The 21,703-nt window shown below is 42.0% G+C and overlaps 2 protein-coding genes across 2 annotated transcripts in view; both read right to left on the bottom strand.

Moving 5' to 3' along the window:
* Window positions 1-385: 385 nt before the first annotated feature.
* The window catches only part of LOC138609467 (scinderin-like), a gene marked incomplete at its 5' end in the record, with an annotated part of 67,238 nt that continues 45,920 nt past the window's right edge, over window positions 386-21,703 (bottom strand). The window contains one exon of the mRNA XM_069682102.1: window positions 386-549. Coding sequence (XP_069538203.1) covers window positions 386-549 — 164 coding nt within the window. The remainder of the gene's footprint in view (window positions 550-21,703) is intronic.
* LOC138608554 (NLR family CARD domain-containing protein 3-like) overlaps window positions 8,887-21,703 on the bottom strand; it is a 31,823-nt gene continuing 19,006 nt past the window's right edge. The window contains exons 9-10 of the mRNA XM_069681158.1: window positions 9,418-9,656; window positions 8,887-9,290 (exon numbers count right to left, since the gene is read on the bottom strand). Coding sequence (XP_069537259.1) covers window positions 8,887-9,290; window positions 9,418-9,656 — 643 coding nt within the window. The remainder of the gene's footprint in view (window positions 9,291-9,417; window positions 9,657-21,703) is intronic.

The raw sequence follows: 21,703 nt of genomic DNA, 5'->3' as shown, positions 1-21,703 counted from the left end.
AATGAGTTAACATTATGAAATTATATTAAATATTTTCTCCAGAGAGAACCAGCTGTTTGGAAGAATATCTCAGCATCTCAGGAAATATCAATCTTCATTTATTTTGCATGCAAACAACAGACAAGTAATTTTACAAGAACGATTGCAAAGGAGACAAAATATCTGAGAGAGCAAATCAAAGACCAGTGGTTCTTCAACGTTTCCTTGTGTGCCCCCATTCAGCATCACATCCTGACAGTTTGAGAACCTCTGTGAAAGACGTCAGAGGAAGTGTGAGTGCCACAGTGCGGTAAAGAAAAGCACACGCAGACATTTATCAAAGACACTGAATGGATTAACTGATCATATAAAGAGCTTTATTCCAGTTGTCCTGTGTGATCTGAGTCTACAGACGCATGGCCTGCATGCTCCTGCTGACAGAGTCCCAGTGGGAGGGGTCCCAGCCCAGGAACCAGCCGGTGAAGGTGGGGGGCTCATGGCCTTGTTTCGCCACCACCAGAGGGGTCTGCTTGTCCCGCCCGCTCGGGTCAGACTCCACGTACTGTTTGGCTGCAAGCGAAACAAAGGAGTCACAGTTACAACACACTGGTAAGTCTGTGTGGTTTCAAATGTCTGTAGTGACCTCTTGTGGTGAAAAGAGGAAATACATGTGAAATTTAAGGCAGAGAACTTGTTTGCTGATGTTTTGTGATGTTCAAATAAAGGGAGAAAATAGACGAGAGAGGAGAAGATCAAACAATAGTTATTTAAGCTGTAAGAAGATAAAAGGACTGCAGACATCTGTACAGACCAGGACTCATACAAACCAATGTGACTGTCAGCTGATTGATTGATTGATTGATTGATTGATTGATTGATTGATTGATTAATTTTATTTGACAATTGAAGGAGAAAATAAATTAAAGGAAATTGTCAGGTGTAACACAAACAGCAGAAAGCATGCTAGTGCAATGGTTGTCAGTGTTGCCCTGTTCCCCTCTAAACATACAGTCTGTGCTTCCAAACCCATTTATATAATATTAATCAGTCCCTCCAGGAAGTTGTGATGTCTCGTTCCTGCGAATTCACGCAAATTCAAACAACCTCCTGTTTCCCTGCGTGCGTGAAGTCATTTATGTCACCAAAGCACTTCTTTAATATTCAAATATTGATCCCCTGAGGTCTTCAGTGTTGTATAAATATAGGAGGGAAGCTTGTACTGTACTTTTATATCTCTGGAACGCTGCACGCTACAGCTGACTTTATGTTTAGCTGTGAAGCAGGAAAGCTGCAGCGTTCTAACGAGGCTCCGGTGTGATCATCTCTCCTACATGAGCGACCTCATCTTGCCTCTAACTACAGAGTCTTTAAAGAGACTCTATAAAGTGAATCCATAACAATGAATCTTATTTATCCATGTTTCTGTGCTCAAAACTGTTAGCCGTCCACTTAGCAACTTCTAAACTTGTGTTGAGTCAATTAACCAATCAGAGGCTGTGCTGCTAACTTTCCACCAACCAGAGGCTCTGTTACTGATGTTTGTGTCAGCGCTGAGTTCAAGTCGTGTTCTCTTATCATTTCTTTTATACTGCTGCAGCAGCCCAAATAACTGGTAGGTTCCCCTTTGCACATATGGACAGCATTGAATGTGCATTCACAGTGTGAAATGAGCATTTAATGGTTATTTACTGAAGCTTCATTCAGTTTTTACACATTTTATTTGACATCTTGGCACGGAAATCCACAGGAAGTGATGTCAGAGGGCGAACAGCTCACTCAGCCAATAGATGGCTTTATTGAAGCATTCGTCCCAGTTGCTCACAGTGGATGTGTGATGTGTGACGCAGGACAAAAAAGGCCTTGAAACACGGCAACTTGCATTGCAACTTTTTTCAAAAGCTACTGTGAAATCAGACGTGTTAGGTCGCAAAGAGGGCAAGATAAGAGACATTAAAACAGCAAGGATTTAGCTATAGATGAAGAGAGTTTTTCAGGCATTTCATTGACTTATATTAGTTGGCAAAATAATTCAAGAACATTGAAAAAGATCAGAAATGTTTGTATCCAAATGATCCTGTAGTATCTGACTTGAGATGTGAGTTGCTTACGCACGTGTCTTTGGAATGTGTTAAGTAGGCAGAAGTAAAACAATGGTATATGTCCTGTTTTTAAAGATGTATCAGCGCTTTTTAACCTGAAGGACAAGGTGTCCCCGCCTAGTCTAAACAATAGGATGAGAGAAACATGCTCTCACTTCCATCATATATAAGTGCATGTTGGACTGTGTTTCGGGGAGACACTATTTGGCTGAGGTGTTCTCCCAGGTATTCATGAAGCCTGACTGATGCTGATTCTTTGTAATAAACATATGCTTATACAAACAAGTCGGTGTCAACGGAAGCTCCTTTCTTCATCTGCGCATCATCGATGTTTGAGAAACAAGAAATTTGGCGTCACGAACAGGATCCAGATGTAGGCTTCTCCAGCTGCCGACGGCCTTGACTCACCTATTCCCACAATATATACACCGGTTAGGTGAGTATTTTCTCACTTATATTGGGGCGTTGGTTTGATGAGGCTGTTGGCTTTTAGCTGGTTAGATGCACTGTAAAAAGAATCATTGATGCGGACATGCTGCGATGCGTTGATGTTTGAAGTGATATTCCGTCTAAATTGGGGTTTATTGCGTTGTTAAGGACGCAAAATAGGGAAGTGCAAAGAAATAAAAGTTGAAGTTACAGAAACAAAAGTTAAAAAAATAAAAGTTGAAGTTAAAGAAATAAAAGTTGAAGTTAAAGAAGTTGAAGAATTGAAGAATTAGTGTCGAGATAAAGTGTAGAATAGCAGAACCAGTAACAGTAAGTGAGCTGAATAACCATGCAAGATTAATGAAGCCAGGGCCCACATCTTCTTAACGATAAGACGTGTAAATTAGGCACTGAGTGAAAGTTGGCTTTAAGAGAGAAAAAAAACAGGGAAAGAAGGGCCCTGGGTTAAGATAAGAGAATAAAGAGAAGATAAAGAGATAAAATAAAGAGCAGAGAAAGAGATAAATAAAGAGAAGAGAAAGAATAAAGAGAAGAGAAAGAGATAAATAAAGAGCAGAGAAAGAGATAAATAAAGAGAAGAGAAAGAATAAAGAGAAGAGAAAGAGATGAATAAAGAGAAGATAAAGAAAAAAGAGAAGATAAAGAGATAAATAAAGAGAAGAGAAAGAGAAGAGAAAGAAAAGAGAAGAGAAAGGCCTAAAAAAGTTGAGAAAGAGAAGAAAGGAAAGGCTGAGCGGGCCGAGCGTGCAGTGAGCACACATTGTGAAGTAATGAGTTAAATGACGTCTAGAGGAAATTTGTGAAAGAGTCGACTATACATTTTAGGATTAAGTGCTTTTGGTGTTTTTGGAAGACAGTTTGAGGGTTTTTTGTTTTGCCGGCTGTCTTGAGTCTATGTGTGTGTGTGTGTGTGTGTGTGTGTGTGTGCTTCACAGTGTTTTTAGTCTGTGTATGCTGCCTATGTGTGTGTGTGAGCTGTGGCATGTCATTGTTTAAGTTGGGAGAAGAAGGCTGTGTAATGTATTTGCTTATGTGGAATTGATAAATAGAATAGATTGCTTCTCATATCAAGTAGTCATATATAAGTTATTGATGGGTTAAAGGAGATGAAGTAACTAATAAGGAGAGACATTTTTTGCCTCTTCAGTGATAAAAACCTTTGAGCCTAATAGAGGACGTTTATACATCTGATAAAATATATGAGCCTTTGCTGAGTCGAAGGAGGAGTGGAGGACCAGCGAGGACATTCTGTTCACACAAGCATGTGTAAAAAGTGAAAAGACAAAGAAAAAGGGAAAAGAAAATCTCCTGATAAAGTCCATCAGAGCTGGGAAACAAATCCTGATAGGATTAGCAGATTGATTGATTGGTCACTCTCTCTCTCTCCCTCTCTCTCTCTCTCTTTCTTTCTTTCTGCCTGTGTGTGTGTGTGTGTGTGTGTGTGTGTGTGTGTGTGTGACTGCATTTTGAGAAGAATGTGTCTGTTTGAAGAGCATAGAGCCTTATTCAAAATGAAGGAGAAGACAGGTTTAGTTTACAAGAGGATAAACTTGTTTTGCTTGTTGATTTGAGAGGATACTGCGTGGGCCTTTGTGTGCGTGCTTTATCTTTGACTCTGTTTGATTTGACTCTGAGGGGAGTCTGGGCTGGATGTTCACCCTCCGATGGTCAGTATAAACTGGAAGTCCTTGCTAACATTTTGAGAGGCGGAGCAAGGGGTGATACGTCATTTAAAACACCAATAAGCGTGCTTTTTCTGAGACGGAGAGTGTGAGCTCCCCCTCCCCTTCTCTCTTTGGGAGATAGCGAAAAGGAGGAACAGGAATAAGATTTAAGGCGTTATTAGATTTGAAAACCGACTAAAATATTTGCTTTTTGGATTCATAAATTGGCAATCCTTTGTATAATAAAATAAGTATGATAGATTTAGAAGACATGCAAGTGAAAAGTAAGGAATTTGGTTTTGAGAAAAGTAAGATAAATGTATGCCTGTTAGAAGTTGCTGTTTAAAGAGTAACTCTTGTGGGAGGACACCCGTTGTGATAAATTTGACCAACTTAAATGTTGGCAGAAAATGTGTGTAAACTACACTGAATCCATGATTGCATTGTTTTTAAGAATCTAGATGGATCATAAACACTAAACTCTTGTTTTGTTTTCTCTTGTTCTTCCTCTGTTTAATTATGACGAATGAGAGCTGAGGATGGAACGTGTCTGAATTTGGATCCTCCAAAGGGCAGACGAGAGCACAGCTGATCGAGCTTGTGGATGATAGCGCGCGCGGATCCTGCATCCAGCTTGATCAAGGCTCGTGCGATTTTATCCACAAGCTCTTTTAACAAGAGTCTGCAGTTATCTATATGCGTATATACTCATTTATAGTCAATATAGTTGATACATATTTAGCGTGTGTTTGCATATAGGCCCATTGTGTTTTCTTTTTAATTTGATGTTAATGCAGAAAAGATCATTTCTCAGCCTGAGGTCACACATGGGAAAATTACACATTGCAATTATCTAGAGGGGAAACTTGGCAACGAACTGATCGACTACAACATGAATTAATTAAAGGAAGTTTCATTGATTTAATTGATTATTTGTGGAAAGGCGGATTTGGTCTAAATACTGTTGAGAGTTGCGGATGTTGGTTTCATTGTCTGAGCATGATTTAGTTTGACCTGAGCTATTTCGAGTTTGAACATTGAAATGATTTGATCATTTTGAGATGAATGAGTGCGATTAGAGCATTGGGTGATAAACAAGTGATCAATAAGTCTTTGGTCTTCTTCGAGGTTTACAAATTTATCTTGATTTATTTTGCATTTCTTGATTGATTGTGAAAATTCGGTGCTTCATAAATAGCCTTTTAACTGATTTGTTTTGATTTACAATAAGAGGATATAAGGGAGTCGCTACAATGTCAGAGATGGACATTAAAGCTTCTAAAGCAATTACCCCCGTTGATGTGGTGCAGAAGAATAATCCCCTTGTTAAAGGTATCGCAGAGATGTCGGAAAAATGGAAGAAGCGTTGGCCTGACATCGATCAACCTTGGCCAGTGGAAGGGACTCTTAACCCAGATGTAATTAAAACAATGCAGGTGCTTGTGTCCACATATAACGCAGGACAAAAGAAAGGTAAAAAGGGACAGAGACGGAAGGAAAAGAGACGGATAGAGCTTGGCATTCTGAAGTTGTTTGAAAATGAGGGACAGAAAATGTTAGAAGCTGCAAAAGAAAGGAGGGAAAGAAGTGCAAAAGAAATAGAAAAGAGTGTAAAGGAAACAGAAAAGCTAATGGCGAAGGTTAATGCACCCTTCTCACATACAGCCCCAGTAAAGAAGCCTCCACCTTATGAGGAGGAGGTGAAGTTTACTGATGTTTATCCCCAGCTCCCAGTGATTAGCCATAAGCGCAATTATTACATCCAAGATGATGAGGAGCGAATAATAGAGACGGGAAAAACAACCATAAAAATGTACCCTAGCTCCAAAAGTAAGAGGGAAAAGAGACGTTTGGGCAGCTCGGGCGGTCAGAGAGATAGACGGATGCAAGTGGGAGGCGACAGTCAGAGTGACTCAGAAGGGGCCGCTGGTGGATATGACCCAGTGGTCAGACGGATGTTAGCTAAAGTGGAGAGGAGAGGAGAGAAATCATTGAGGAAATTGAGTCCAGAAAGAGACAGCACTGATGATAGTGAAAACGGAGATAGTGATGGAGATTTGGAGCTCGAGTGTCTTTCGAGTTCTTTTCCATCAGCATCTAGTGCCCGGGGAGAAGAGGAAAGGCGGAGCTTAAGGGAGATTGAGAAAGCAAAAGAATCTGGAGTACAAGCCATGGCAGAATACAGATATGTCAAACATCCTTGAAAAGTTACCTATTCTTCAAGATGGAGCACATCCTTGGATTGCAAAGTTGGAAGAGGTTTTGGTGGGACGCAGCCTGCCATGGGAGATATCAAGAGACTTTTGGCTGATCTCCTTGGGGTCCCAGCTATGCACGAAATCCTGCAGAAAGCAGGACTAAATCGATACGTGGCGACGGCAGTAAATGATCCAGAGTTGTTTTCTGTAAGTAGAGGTCGGATGTGGGGAGCACTTAAAGATACATTCCCAACAAATGTACACCCTGATAATATTGTCATTGAGCCATTGGGACTACAGGAAAATCCAAGGGCTTATGTGTGGAGGGTTCATCAGGTGTGGAGAAATGTCACAGGAAATGACCCAGATCTAAACTGAAGGGAGCAATCCATCTTGCGAGTTAAGTTACAGAAAGGGCTGCCCCTGCCAGTGAGGAGTAAACTGGCAGAGGTGGTTGGCCTGGGAAACATGACAAAAGGTGTTTACACAGACCATATAGCTCATCAAGCTGAGCTATATCGGAAAAAGGAGCAGGATCAGAGAGAGCAGGACCAGGAGACACTTAGAAAACTTAATCAAATACAGTTGGTGGAAAAATCGAGGGTTTAAGAAAACGGATGGTTCTCCTATACAGCATCATGCTCAGAGACTGAAATTGTTGCATGCAATGATGAAACCTAAAGAAATAGCAATAGCTAAGTGCGCGGCACACAAAATGGACACGTCAAGGGTCACACAAGGTAACAAAGCAGCTGACGAGGCTGCAAAAGCAGTTACAGGAGCAGACAGAGTGGGCAAGGTCCTTCTGGTCACCCATGAGGTGGACTTGGAAGATAAAATTACATTCAGAGATGTGGTCTCAGTGCAAGAAGCTGCTTCTGCGATGGACAAACAGTTATGGCGAGACCGAGGTGTCACTCAAGATTCTACTGGTCTGTGGCGGAATCATGAGGGACTGATGGTGGCACCCCCAGACCTGCTAGTGTTGTACCCTTAAAAAGGGGAAATAGTAGTGGAATAAGAATGAGGGAAACACACACGCAGCTCTTGCTTCTGCTCGTCTGTATTCAGTGATGTGCAGATACAATTAAAACTAATCAAATGTACGTACTTAAAAGCACATTCCAAACACATTCTGAAACACACTCAATTACAGGGCCACAGGTACCATTACAAGTGGATCTTTTTAACTAAATATATCATACAAAATATAAATATGAATTGTGTTTTTAACCTGCTTATTACGGCTGCTACATGACCTAACATTGGCAAAATACATATATTTATCTTAAAGTACAAATGCACAACTGTAACTCAACAGTTGAAAACGTCAGCAGAGCTCGTGGTCTCCTGGCGCTAGCTTACACATTGTCTGAATTAGCTGGAAACACACTCAACAGTTAATCAGTACAAAACATATCTTTCTGTCATTTAAAATCACAGTAACATAAGGAGAACTATTGCTAACATGTTTCCACAAGTTAACAGTGCTTTATGTACGGTAATTACCTTAAAAAGGGGAAATAGTAGTGGAATAAGAATGAGGGAAACACACACGCAGCTCTTGCTTCCGCTCGTCTGTATTCAGTGAGGAAGCAGAGCGCGATCTCCCCTACTGGAACCCCAAGGCATTACCAATAGATCACAGAGCAGTTAACCCATTCATTCAAGAATCTGAACTATTATCTTTGTTCCTTGCTTGCTATTACTACCCATGTAGCCTTACCAAGAAATTCTAATGCACAATAATAACTAAGAATGAAACCACATCTTATGAACAGTTAATACATTAACAACTGAAATAAAGGGAGAATGAAATTAGATCAATTATCATTTACTTTAGTCTGACACATACAACCTGTCACATACTCCCCTTCAAAATAGATGTTGTCCCCAACATCCTAACCTATGACCTATAGTACAAATTAGAGGTTAAACTTCACCATCAGTACACTAAGGCACTATGTCATTGCTGCTGCTACGATATTTTACCTTATGTAGTGCAATATTACAAACTGGAACTCTTTTCAAACATTTTTCCCATACATGAGTAAGAAATATGCAGTGTCCTTATTTTCTGTTTTGGCCCTTTTTGACCTACAGGGTCCATTCCAGTGACATACAGCCATTAAACAGTCCATAAAACAGTCCATAACTGCCTTGTTAACAGTTCTGTTTGGGCAATATGTCCAGTCAACAACACGCTGCTTTAACAGTCCATTAGCGTGATGTGGTTAACTGCAGAAGTGTCATGTAAATGTGTATGTAATGTATAACCACAGTCCATCTTATGTTCAACAGTCCATTTGGGTGTGGATGCTGTGTTCAACAGTCTATTCGTTGTATAGTTTGAGTGTAATGTATGTGCACTTACTCAGTTCAGTGATGTGCAATGTTTCTAATGTGCATGTCTCGAGTGCCGAATGTTCTGGAAGTAGTATGGCTGCACAGCGTATCTCCATGGCACCTTACAGTTTGTATGTTGTTCCAGTTTTCTCAGATTGTAACAGGCTGGTGACCCAAGTCGATCATATGTGAAAACCTTGGGCTTTCTTTGTTGTCGTCTTGGCCGCTGAAGCTCCTGATCGCTGGGAACACTTGGCAGGGGTGAGGGGGTAGCGTCCTCCACGGGTTGATCCCTGACATAGTCATCCTCCTGCTGGTCAGTCTGTTCTTGTACTTCCTCCAACTCAAGTGGTTTATTTTCTTTAGACTGTTGTGGCACTGGGTAATACTCATCATCGTCGTCATCCTCTTCTTCTGACTGTTCCGCTTCTGGAGCTTTCTCCACACGCCTTTTCCTTGGTTGTGGCTGAACTGAAGTCTCCAATGGTAGGTGGTCACATGGAAGGAGAAGATTACGATGTGAAATCCTGGATCTCCCATTTCCTTTCTCAGGTCTGAGCTCATACACAGGGATATCTTTACTCACTTGGCGCACAACTGTGTGGACAGTATCCTCCCAGTGATTCCTTAGTTTGCCCGGCCCACCACGAGGTGTTAAGTTCCTGACCAAGACACGATCACCAGGCTGTAATACTGAGCTTTTCACCTTGCTGTCATAGTGTCTCTTGCTCCTCTTGGCAGCTTTGTGAGCATTTTCTCTTGTGATCTCATATGCTTCTTCCATGCCCTGTTTCCACCTTTCCATGTAGTTGTGATGATTACCATCTCCGTGTTCTGAGCTCAAGTTAAACAACATGTCAACTGGCAACCGTGGGGAGCGTCCATATAACAAATAGAAGGGCGAGAAGCCGGTGACTTCACTGCGAGTACAATTGTAAGCATAAATCAGTTTGTTCAGTGAATCTTTCCAGTTAGTCTTTTGTCTCTCTGTGAGCGTCTTTAACATCTGGAGTAGTGTTCTGTTGAACCGCTCTACCTGCCCGTTCCCTTGAGGGTGGTAGGGAGTAGTTCTTGACCCAGCAACTCTGCAGTACTTTTTCAGTTGTGTGAACAGTTGATTTTCAAATTCACCACCCTGATCATGGTGTATTCTTGTTGGGAAGCCAAATTTTAGTGCATAGTCATTAAAGATTTTGTCTGCAGCGGTTTTGCCTGATTTGGACGTTGTGGCATATGCCTGAGCGAAGCATGTAAAATGGTCAATGACAACCAGAATATATTCATAACCACCCTTGCATTTGTCAAGGTGTAGAAAATCGATAGAGACAAGCTCAAACGGTTGAGTGGTGACAATATTTGTTAGTGGTGCTCTTGTCTCATGACTTGGCTTCTTGTGCTTCAGACACACACATTTCTTTGTGACATAATCCTCTATTTCTCGTTGCATATAGGGCCAGTAAAAGCGTTCCCGTATCAGTGATGTAGTCCTGTCTACCCCCTGATGGCCCATTTCATCATGAAGTTCCTTCAAAACTGTACTTTTATGTTTTTCTGGAAGCACCAGTTGCTTTCTGCTTGCAGTTTTCCTGTACAGCACTCCACTCTCATTAATCTCCAGTTTTTCCCACTCTCTTAGGAGGCATGTGGTCTGTGAACTGAGCCGTTTCAGGTCTGGGCCTGATGGTTTTGTTCCTGCCAGTTTGTACTGAATCACTGGTCCAATAGTTGGATCGTTCTGTTGATCATGTTCGATTTGTCCTGTTGTCAGTGGGATCAAGGTTGTCTCTGCGTCTACTGTCGCACACTGAACTGATACACCCATGGACCAAGACACACTGGATTCATCCTGATTTTCAACTGCTTGCTTAGCTGCTCCAATAACATCATATGGCATTTCCTCTGAACAGTCTTTCATCACTGTTTCTATATCTAACGGCATTCTGGACAAGCTGTCTGCATCAATATTTTCCTTGCCAGGGCGGTACTTGATAGTGAAGTGGAAGTCCGCCAGTTCAGCTACCCATCGGTACCCAGTAGCATTCAATTTGGCAGTAGACAATACATACGTGAGTGGATTATTATCACTGTACACAGTGAAGAATGGTGCATAATAAAGGTAATCACGAAATTTCTCTGTGATTGCCCATTTGAGGGCTAAAAACTCTAACTTGCCCGAATGCAAATGGTAATTTTTCTCTGCAGCAGTTAAGGTACGAGAGCCATAAGCAATCACACAGAGTTTTCCATCCCGCCTTTGGTATAATACAGCACCTAGTCCCTGGTTTGAAGCATCAGTGTGGAGGATAAAAGGTTGTGAAAACTCTGGGAAGGCTAGAACAGGAGGCTGAACGAGGCAGTCTATCAACTGATCCAGAGTTGACTGATGCATGTCCTTCCACTCAATTGGCGTACTGGATGGGGTCCCTTTGCTGTTTCGTTTTGTTTTCCACTTTCTGTTTTTGTTCTGTAGGGTCTCAACAGGTAATTTAAGCAGGTCATACAAGGGTCTGGCAATACGTGAGAAATCTTTGATATACTGCCGATAATAACTTAACAGTCCTAACATGGCTCTTAACTCACCCACAGTACCAGGCCGTTTTTCTTTCAGGGCCCTTACTGCAGCAGTATCAGTCGGGTCCATCCTGCTTCCATCAGCAGACACAATTCTTCCAAGGTACTGAACTTCTGTTTTAAACAGTTCACATTTTCTGGGTTTTAGTTTTATTCCATGCTCCCTCAGGCGTTGCAGCACCCTTCTTACATCATTGACGTGATCATTAAATGTTCTGCTAAACACAAGGACATCATCAAGATAAGGCACACATATTTCATCCCTTAAACCATCCAAGCACTCTTCCATGCAGCGCTGAAATGCTGCTGGTGCATTCATGAGCCCAAATGGGATTCGGATCCACTCATAAAGGCCCCAGGGGGTCACGAAAGCAGTTAAATGCCTACTATCCTTGTCCATGAACCCCTGGTGATATGCCTTACCCTGATCCAGCAGTGAAAAGAGGGTGTTTCCTCCCAGATTGTCCATAATGTCCTGTACTCTAGGTATGGGGTGGCGATCTGCATGAGTTTTCCTGTTTAGCTCTCTGTAGTCAATACATAGGCGCAAGGTTCCGTCCTTTTTTCTTACACAGACAACGGGGGAAGAGTAGGAGGAAGTAGATTTTTCAACCCACCCTTGTGCTATCAAGTCCTGTAAGTAGTCTTTCATCTCCTTGTATAAAGGTTTTGGAACAGAGAGATATGTTTCTGACACTGGCTCAGTATCTTTTAGTGAAATGTTCATTTGCAGATTTTCTACACAGCCTATGTCATCATCAGATTTGGAGAACGACTCTGACTCCTCTCTTAACATCTGGCTGGCTATTTGTCTCTGAGTTTCATCAAGGTGAGTCAAATCAACAGGAGGATCCCATTGCTCGTGGACAGGAGTGCTTTCACTGGAGGTCTGAGTCTGGACATGGCTGATGGATGCAGTTGGTAGGTGGTCTGTTTTGAATAGGCTGACAGGATACACTGAGCTGACAGACTGTACAGTTCCAATAAAAGTTCTCCCTGCCAGTGTGATGTCATGACTCGTAGGATTTTGCACACTAACAATGATCTTTGGGGTCCTGCCTGCCTTCACTGTCACAAGAGTGTCACAAAACTCAAGTCCTTCCGGCCACCGTGGGTTCTCATGAGGCTCAAAAATCAGAGTCTTGTCCTCTCTGAAAGGCGGGGCCTGTACTCGGCACTCAATCTGCATAGAGCCATGTTTAGGCACACTGATCCGTTCATTTATTGTCTTCACATTATGTTCACATGTCTGCCCTGCACTCACTGCATTAATGAAGGTTTTTGCTTTATTTTTCTTAAGATGAGGAAAAGCCATTTTTACTGCCCTCACCAGTTTTTCTTTGTCCCCATGTTTCCTCTTGTCCTGCAAACTATCCAATACAAGGTGTTCAATGACATTAAAGCCTATAATAGGACATTGTTGTTGTCCTCCCTTTAGTACTAATATGGGTATTATCAACTCATTATCATCAGCAGCAAGCTTAAAAGGTACTTCAAGCCAACCAATGTATGGCATTTCTGTCCCGTTGGCTGCTTCAATGTGTAATGGATCAAGTGGGTCAATTAGTTCTGCAACATCTCTTAACGGCACATCAGGTAAGTGTCTTTCTTTCCATACCTCATCTATAGCACAAACTTGTGAGCCTGTGTCCAAAAGTGCCTGAACCTTCTGTTTGTGTAGGTAACACCTGATGAGACACTTCTTGCCTACTAGCTCCCTTACTGTAGGTGTCTTCTCCGGGGCACTACTTTCTCGGCACTTGGCTTTCTCACATGACTGGGTTACCTGTCTCTTAACACCTGAACATGTGTATGGTTTACATTGTCTTTTGTGTGCAGGCCAGTTGGCTTCTTGGCATTCTTTTGAACAGTACAGTGTGGATTTGCATACTGAACAATATTTAAGTGTCTCTATTATTTTCTGTTCTTCACAGTTTGCACAAAATTGGGACTTATTCATACTGTTGGTTGCTCCATGCCCCGCGGAAGCAACCTCTCTTAGTTTAAAGGGCTCCTCCTGGAAGGTTCTGCTGGTCTCTGTGCTTTACAACCTGCTCTGAAATGTTCATCACTTCCACACCTAAAGCAGTGCTGACAGTACTCTTCACCTGCCTGGGTACAAGAAAAACACCTTGGTTGGGGGCGCGGCACTGGGTAATAGAGCTGTGGTGCAAACCTTTGTTGAAACTGTGCCGTTCCTTGTGTCCGTCTGGGGCCGAAGTTTCGCTGATACTCCTGCACTGCAGCTGGCGACTGTTTGTGGTAAAATGGCATGGCATTTAACTCAGGGTTATATGGTGAGGACTGGGGGGGTGAAAACACGGGATAAGGGCCAGACACATCCGCTGGTTCTCTGCCTGGTGGGGGATACCGTGGGGCTGAAAACACTGGATAAGGGGCAGACACATTCGCTGATTCTCTGCCTGATGGGGGATACTGTGGGATTGCAGGGGTGGACTTTTGGATGGTTTCCCTGATTTGGGAGACCTCAGCTCTTAAATCTTTCAACAGCACCATGTCAGAGCGCATTTCTTTTATTTGAGATAGCAGATCAGAAGGCAGGGTGGCTGTGCTTTGCTGAGTGGTGTTTTTCTTTTCCACCGGGACTTCATTTGACTGGACTGTACTCATATTAGTTACTCTTGATGGTGCAGCATGTTTCTTTTTGTCCTGTCTCTCCTTTTCATTGTTGCAGGCCATATTCAGTTTCTCCATTAGAAGCTCATCTGAAGTGTTTGTCTACAGAAGGTAAGGCTGTAGGTCACTTTTAATATTGTCATTCTGCAGGCCAGTTAAGACAGTATGCATGAACAGGCTCTGGACCAGTGCTGGGTCATATTTTAAGCTTGAATCAGCTTCTTGAGAAGCAAACAAGATCTTCTGTCTCAAGTCCATTGTTCTTAACAGGAAATTTTGAGGGGTCTCTTTGCTGCCCTGAACCTCAGAGGTGAGTTGTTTATACAACTCTGTGGCAACTTTCTCCTGATAATGACATCTAAGAATCCTGCGGAGAGCAGGTAGCGTCAGTTTTTCTTTCCCCTCAAGATAACTCCTTAACTGTAGGCCTGGTGTGATAGCACGGATAACAGCATCAATGATTTCCAACTCTGGGTAACCCTTGCTAAGCCCACTTTCAATTTGTCTGGCGAGACTAGAGAAGGTTAGCTTATCTTTTTGCCCCGGTTCGCCTATCTGGCCCGATATTTTAAAATCTTTGCGCCACACATTGCCACTAGGGGGGGCTGGGGGCATGCTCGTTACAGGGGTGCTTGGTTTTGCAGGAGAGGTCATGCTTGTGTTCACTTGTCCATGCATTATATTCTCTTTTTCTTGCAATGACAACCTCAGCGTCTCTACCTCTTCTGGGAAATGTTCCTCTTCATCAGTTTGACTCAGTTTTTCACATTCATTCACATTTAGTGTCATTTGGATTTTTTCTATCATATCTTGAACATGAAGGAGGTCTGACATGCCCTCATCCTCTAAGTCGGCCAGCTCGTCCCGCTCAAGATACTTTATTATATGTGTAATTAATTGACTGCGAGTTTTACCAGTCACATGTTCTTCTGTTAGCCCTGAGATCTGAAGCGCTCTGCATAATTTAATCAGTTGTCCTACAGTCAGTCTATACAGTGCTCCTTTAATCTCCAGCTGCAGCGTCTCAAATTCAGTCTCCATTTTAACAGAGAAGTGGATCTAAGCAGTAAAACAAGGGGTTAATTTGACTTTATTGGGTTTTTTTTGCTGCTCCCTAGTGGTCACTTTTGCTCACTTCAGGATACAGGGTGCCAATGTTTGTCTGTAGAACGCCTTGTCCACTATACTGTGCTCCTTTCTCCGACGCCTGGGTAGTTGGAGGGATGATCAACAAGAGGTTTCCACTACAGCCTAGGGATGGTCCTCAAGCCAAACACCCCAGCGGTGCCTCCAAATGTTGTACCCTTAAAAAGGGGAAATAGTAGTGGAATAAGAATGAGGGAAACACACACGCAGCTCTTGCTTCCGCTCGTCTGTATTCAGTGATGTGCAGATACAATTAAAACTAATCAAATGTACGTACTTAAAAGCACATTCCAAACACATTCTGAAACACACTCAATTACAGGGCCACAGGTACCATTACAAGTGGATCTTTTTAACTAAATATATCATACAAAATATAAATATGAATTGTGTTTTTAACCTGCTTATTACGGCTGCTACATGACCTAACATTGGCAAAATACATATATTTATCTTAAAGTACAAATGCACAAATGTAACTAGTTTAAACGCCGTGGACTCAACAGTTGAAAACGTCAGCAGAGCTCGTGGTCTCCTGGCGCTAGCTTACATATTGTCTGAATTAGCCGGAAACACACTCAACAGTTAATCAGTACAAAACATATGTTTCTGTCATTTAAAATCACAGTAACATAAGGAGAACTATTGCTAACATGTTTCCACAAGTTAACAGTGCTTTATGTACGGTAATTACCTTAAAAAGGGGAAATAGCAGTGGAATAAGAATGAGGGAAACACACACGCAGCTCTTGCTTCCGCTCGTCTGTATTCAGTGAGGAAGCAGAGCGCGATCTCCCCTACTGGAACCCCAAGGCATTACCAATAGATCACAGAGCAGTAAACCCATTCATTCAAGGATCTGAACTATTATCTTTGTTCCTTGCTTGCTATTACTACCCATGTAGCCTTACCAAGAAATTCTAATGCACAATAATAACTAAGAATGAAACCACATCTTATGAACAGTTAATACATTAACAACTGAAATAAAGGGAGAATGAAATTAGATCAATTATCATTTACTTTAGTCTGACACATACAACCTGTCACACTAGGTCTGATGGTTCAAGAAGCACATGGGTTAGCTCATGTTGCGAGGGGGGAAGTTAGGAGAAAGATCACGAAGGAGTATGGTTTTTGGGCACCGTACTTGCTTGAACAAATTGATCATGTCATAGGCAGGAGTACAATCTGTCTAAAAAATAATGTTCGGAGGGGTGTGACAGTTCCTCCTGGTTACATTCCAACTCCGACAGGTCCCGTGCGTGAATTGGTCATGGATTTTGTTGACATGATAAAACCAGTTGGAGGCAAAAGATACATGCTAGTTGTAGTGGACAGATTTTCACGATGGCCTGAAGCATGTCCAACCAGGAGGAAAGACGCTCAGTCTGTTGCCAAGTTTTTGTGTCGTGAGGTTATAAGCAGATGGGGACTCCCAGATCGTAGATCCTCAGATAATGGAAAAGAGTTTGGATAAAACGGTGAAATTGATTTTACAAAAATTGGGAATTAAACAGCGACTAGGAGCCGTTTACCATCCGCTAAGCCAAGGTGTTTGTGAAAAAATGAATGGTGTGTTGAAAAACCGCATTGTTAAAATCTGCCAACACACAGGTCTAAATGGGGTATAGGATTGTTTCCGTGGTATGGTGTAACATTCTTGGCGGATCATATTGATCATATTACTTACACCCTACAGGGTTTTGCAGATGAGACTATAAGAGGTTTTGAATATTTGTCAAATACACAGAAGAGTCACAGATTGACGTTGCTGAAACATGACATGGCTCTTGATTATATTTTGGCCAAACAAGGTGGCCTATGTGTAGCTTTAAACCTGACTGGAGATGCCTGTTACACTTTGATTCCTGATCGCTCTGACAACATAACTAGCGTCATCGATGCGTTGCGCCTCATTAGGGATGCGTTTGGCCCATCGGAAGGAGCTGGATGGTCCGCTAATGCTTGGTTGCAAGACAAATTAGGACCAATGGGAGCTATATTGGTTCAGATTATGGTGGCAGTAATTCTATCACTGTGTGTGATGTTTTGTTTTTGTACGCTGATGTTGACTTTTGCAAAGGCTGTGATACTGATGAGGTTGTGTTGTGATGCCAGGAGATAACGCTCAGATGCCGCTACTACGTAGGGATGAGCCGAGTGAAGATGAGGAGGAAGCGGCGATAGAAGGCGAGATGGTTGAGAAATATCCATTTTGAATATCTGACTTTATTATAATCTCGACATTTATTTTTGATGTTATCTTATAACTTCTTGTTGTTGAGTGTTTGATGTATGGGGATCAGTGTGGGTAAAGGGGGGAAATGGAATCATGTGAAAATGAATTACAATATACTGCATTTGATGTTTTTGCAAGATACTGGCTGGTATTTTCTTTCTTCCCAGGACAACATGTGGGAGATCAATGTGAGGGTGACTGCTTGTCCAGAGATCCTCACAGCCTGAATGGACTCAAACATTCAAACATGGACAGTGAAAATGGACAGAGGACCCTGAACAAGGACTACAACAACAACACACCCTGATTTAAATATGACATTGAGAGTACATTACACGAGAAGCTGATGTTGCTGAGGAGCAACAGTCTGATATGTTAACATGTTTTTCTCCACATTTTTACAGTATTGGATGTTTTATTATATTGTAATCTGTGATATTGATGGATACTTTGTACTTTTTATTATACACTAGTGCACGCGAAATGAAAATCGGACATTTATGTTAGTGACAATCCGAGTAACATATAATGCTTGGGTTTAGTTTTTGAGTTGGCTATAACTGCATGAGTAACATTTAAGGGTTTATAACAGGGGCGTATGAGGAGTGAAAGGTATGGGGTTTCTTTACTTTGATTGCTTTGAGAATCATGTTTTCTATTATAATGCAAATACATTGGGACCTCAGGTGTTCTCTTTTTGTTCTCCAGTGTTTAGGGATAGAGGTGTTAGGTAGGGAAAGGTCCACAGGAAGGTGCGATGGGTCGACCAGCCTCACTCTGGACAGTTTCTCATTTTTATTTCTGAGGTTCCCACAAACATTTGCATACAATTTGTTAATATACAAAGTTTTAGAACTCTCCGTTTCAAGTGACTTGAAGTACTATATGTGGTTGCCTGGGGCAGAGGGACCGTGGGAGAATCTTCCTGTCTGGATTGTTTGATGGATATGACAGAAGAGATGTCTGCTGGATAAGTAACTTCTCATCCAATTAACAGCTGAAGGTTTGAATCCACATGCAGATAGTTTAACGAGTAGTAGGTCATGGTCTATGAGATCAAAAGCTGCACTAAAATCCATTAGTTTATTTTCAATATTTAGTGTTAACCAAAGTTTAACCGGAGTCAAATTCCTGGCCAATAAAGCTGATTCTGATTAAAGTGATGCATCGTTAGGGGCGTGGCCTCTTTGAGTGACAGCTGGGAGCTGCTAGCTGTCTGCTAGGTGTCCCCTCAGCTAACTCAGTCCCTGAACGTAACCTCTGGGCCGTGTTTGTGCTGTTGGAGCCTTTTGGAGATTTGTTCATGTAAATATCAGACAGATAATCTGTGTGTGCGCTTTATTGGACTAACAGACGTCTGACACACTGTTTTTACACTTCATTTATTGATGTGTTAGCACTGATTAGCAGCTATCTGTGTCTGCGCTCACCATACCTCTCTTGTTGGAGGAACATCTGAACACATTTCAGGTTAAACAACATATTTAATAACACACAGAGTTTTACCTTGATATATGTCCTGATGCTCCTTTGGATTTTCACTGTCTGTTGTCTTTTCAGTTGCTGATCAATGAAGCCGTGAAATAACAAAGACTGTCACCTTCACTATGTTTGTACAAATGAGCACCTGAACGCAGCAGCACAACATGCTAACAGTATCTGAGCCTCTCACCCTGAACTTAACGTCAGAAGAAAATGGCCGCTGTGTTAATATGGTGAATGTGAGCTTTATGAAAGTGTTCCAACATCTCTGTCCATGTGGTCTCACACAAAGGGTCACCTGTTACAAGACAAACGTCACATGTGTTCAAAGTGATGACAGACGAGATGAAATGATTTCCTTCAGGATCAAAGGTCAAGATTTTATTCAAATAAACGACGACATCGTTCAAAATAGAACAGAAACACAAATGAATCAAAATCATGAGTTCTTTTTTACAAGTAAATATCTTTGAGTTTTTAACCTGATAAAATGATTCAAATCAAAGTGATGAAATCAGACTCATGAAAGAGTTTGAGTCAGTGAACAGAGTCAGTGATGTTCAGTCAGCAGAGTTTCTCTGACCTACAGAGAACACAGAGACAACCAGGAACCTCCTGACCACAACCCAAACCCAGGATAAAGAGGTTCAGTGAAGGTGGTGCTGAAGGTGTGGAGGTGGATCAGTGTGTCAGAGGAGACTCTGTAGAAGGACAGAGTGCCAGCAGGACAGTCCACATACACTGCTACTCTACCAGAGGAGGAGGAGGAGGAGGAGGTCTTTGTTCTTCTGTTATTGTGCCAGACAGAGTAACCTTCATCAGAGCAGCTCAGACTCCAGGACTGATCATTTCTTCCAAACAAACATTCATCTCTGTCTCCTTTCCTCCTGATTCCTCTGTAACTCACTGATACATAAACACTTCCTCTCCACTCGACCTCCCAGTAACAGCGACCAGTCAGACCAGTCCTACACAGCAGCTGAGACCAAGAATCAAATCTGACTAGATGATCAGGATATGACTGATCCTCCTCCCACACTAGTGTCACCTTCCTGTTGTTGTCAGACAGTTTGAGGTCTCTGTTCACTGTGTTTGTGTCCACTTCCAGCTCACAGGCGTCTGATGGAGAGAAGGAGACACAACACAGCTGCAGGTTATCATCTGTTCATTCAAAAACAACTTTACTGACAGTTTCTGAAAGTCAGTCAAACTTAGATTTCATGTTTAACTGTGAATATTTGGCAGCACTGAAACTCAACACTGCAGCTGTAATGAAATGAACAGTTAGTGAACATGGCAGTCAGGATGTGTGGAGCCCAGGATAAGAGCACAATCAAGTGTCAGTAATAAAAGTGCAGCACAAAGAAGCTGTGAACCATCTGCTGTCTCAAACTGTTATTAGGTCAGAGGTCACATGAAGCAGAAAGATCAGAGCTGGAAGAAACACAGTGAATCTTCTCTTCACTGATCATCAAATGTATTGATTCTTTTGATTGGATCCTGCTGTTCACTTTGTTCACTTCGTACATCTTTACAGCCACACTGACAAAAACAGAAAGTCAATCCTGATTGAAATTCATCTTCAGTCAAGACAATTACAAAAAGTGGAGCCCAACATGAGCAGCTGTGTTCTCATGAATCAAAGTTCAAACACACTCACACTTCCTCTCATCAGGTTTCAGTCTGTGCCGTCCACCATGGTCCAACCTGGAGGAAGAAACCAGATCAGAATCGACTTCATACAGCTTCACTCACATCCTCCATCAGACAGCAAGGTCACCAGTTAGAGACAGAGAGACAGCTTCTGTCTGTCTGTCTGTGTGTGATTGATTGTGTTATTACTGTCAGACATAAACAACATGTCCGGCCCATAAAAAGGCAGAGAGACAGCAGAAACCAGAAGTCGACACGTAACAGAAATAATATTAAAGAAATAAACCATCCTGACGTTTCTTCCAGGATCTACAAACAAAAATGGCCGACTTATAAACATTAAAGCGAAACAAACGTTCCATCCTGTCGTCGTCAGAGCACCAAAACATTTGAGGATTTTCAGCATACATTTCATTCATCAAGGATGCTCTGATCTCATCATAAAAAGGACAATACAAAAGAAAATGTGATTCATTCTCACAAAGCTCACACAGCCTGTGTTCCTCCTGGATGTGTTTAAATGTGCCCACTTCAAGAGCCAGAGGAAGGATTCCTGTTCTCACCTGTGCACCTAAACACCTCTGACTCCTGGTTCAGTTTGCTGTAACGTAAGCTTCAGCACCATAACTGTGCTTGATTTGGATATATGTTCCTAATTTAGGTTTTAACAAGATATCATTGAACCATTTTTATTCTAATCTAGCAAATCACTTTTTCTACTTGTGTTCAGGCTGCATGATAAATGATTCCTGTATATATACTGTAAGCCAGCTTCCTCACAAACAGCATGAAGCTCTGCAGCCCATGGAGACTTGTACATTTAGTCCACAGAAAAACCTTCCTATTGATCCGATGTTCTGACATGTTCAGTAAACGATTCCACAGTCGTATCATTTCACATTTTCTCTGGATAGATCCAGGAAACCAACACGTCGCCCTGAGCAGCCAAAGTAGGAGCACATTTATGAACGCCTCAAAAACAGCGTTCAGCTCTGTTTAGTATAACGTCTGAAGTTTTACTGTCTTTGAATCCCCATATCCCTGAGGCATCATTCAGTGTGGGGGAAACACATGCATCATAGAGCTGAGAGGAAGTGGAACACCCAACATCTTTACATATCTGCAGCTTGGTAACAACAGACCCCAGTGCTCTGCCAGCCCAACCAGCCAATCATTTAACTCCAGCTTCATGAGTCATAAACTCATCAAGAGAAGATCCCAGATATTTATATTCAG

This window comes from Semicossyphus pulcher, unplaced genomic scaffold (genome assembly GCF_022749685.1).
Source record: "Semicossyphus pulcher isolate SPU_LCO1_2020_fin unplaced genomic scaffold, fSemPul1.0.p SCAF_5, whole genome shotgun sequence".
Classification (NCBI taxonomy): domain Eukaryota; kingdom Metazoa; phylum Chordata; class Actinopteri; order Labriformes; family Labridae; genus Semicossyphus; species Semicossyphus pulcher.
This window is presented reverse-complemented; position numbering and strand designations above follow the sequence as displayed.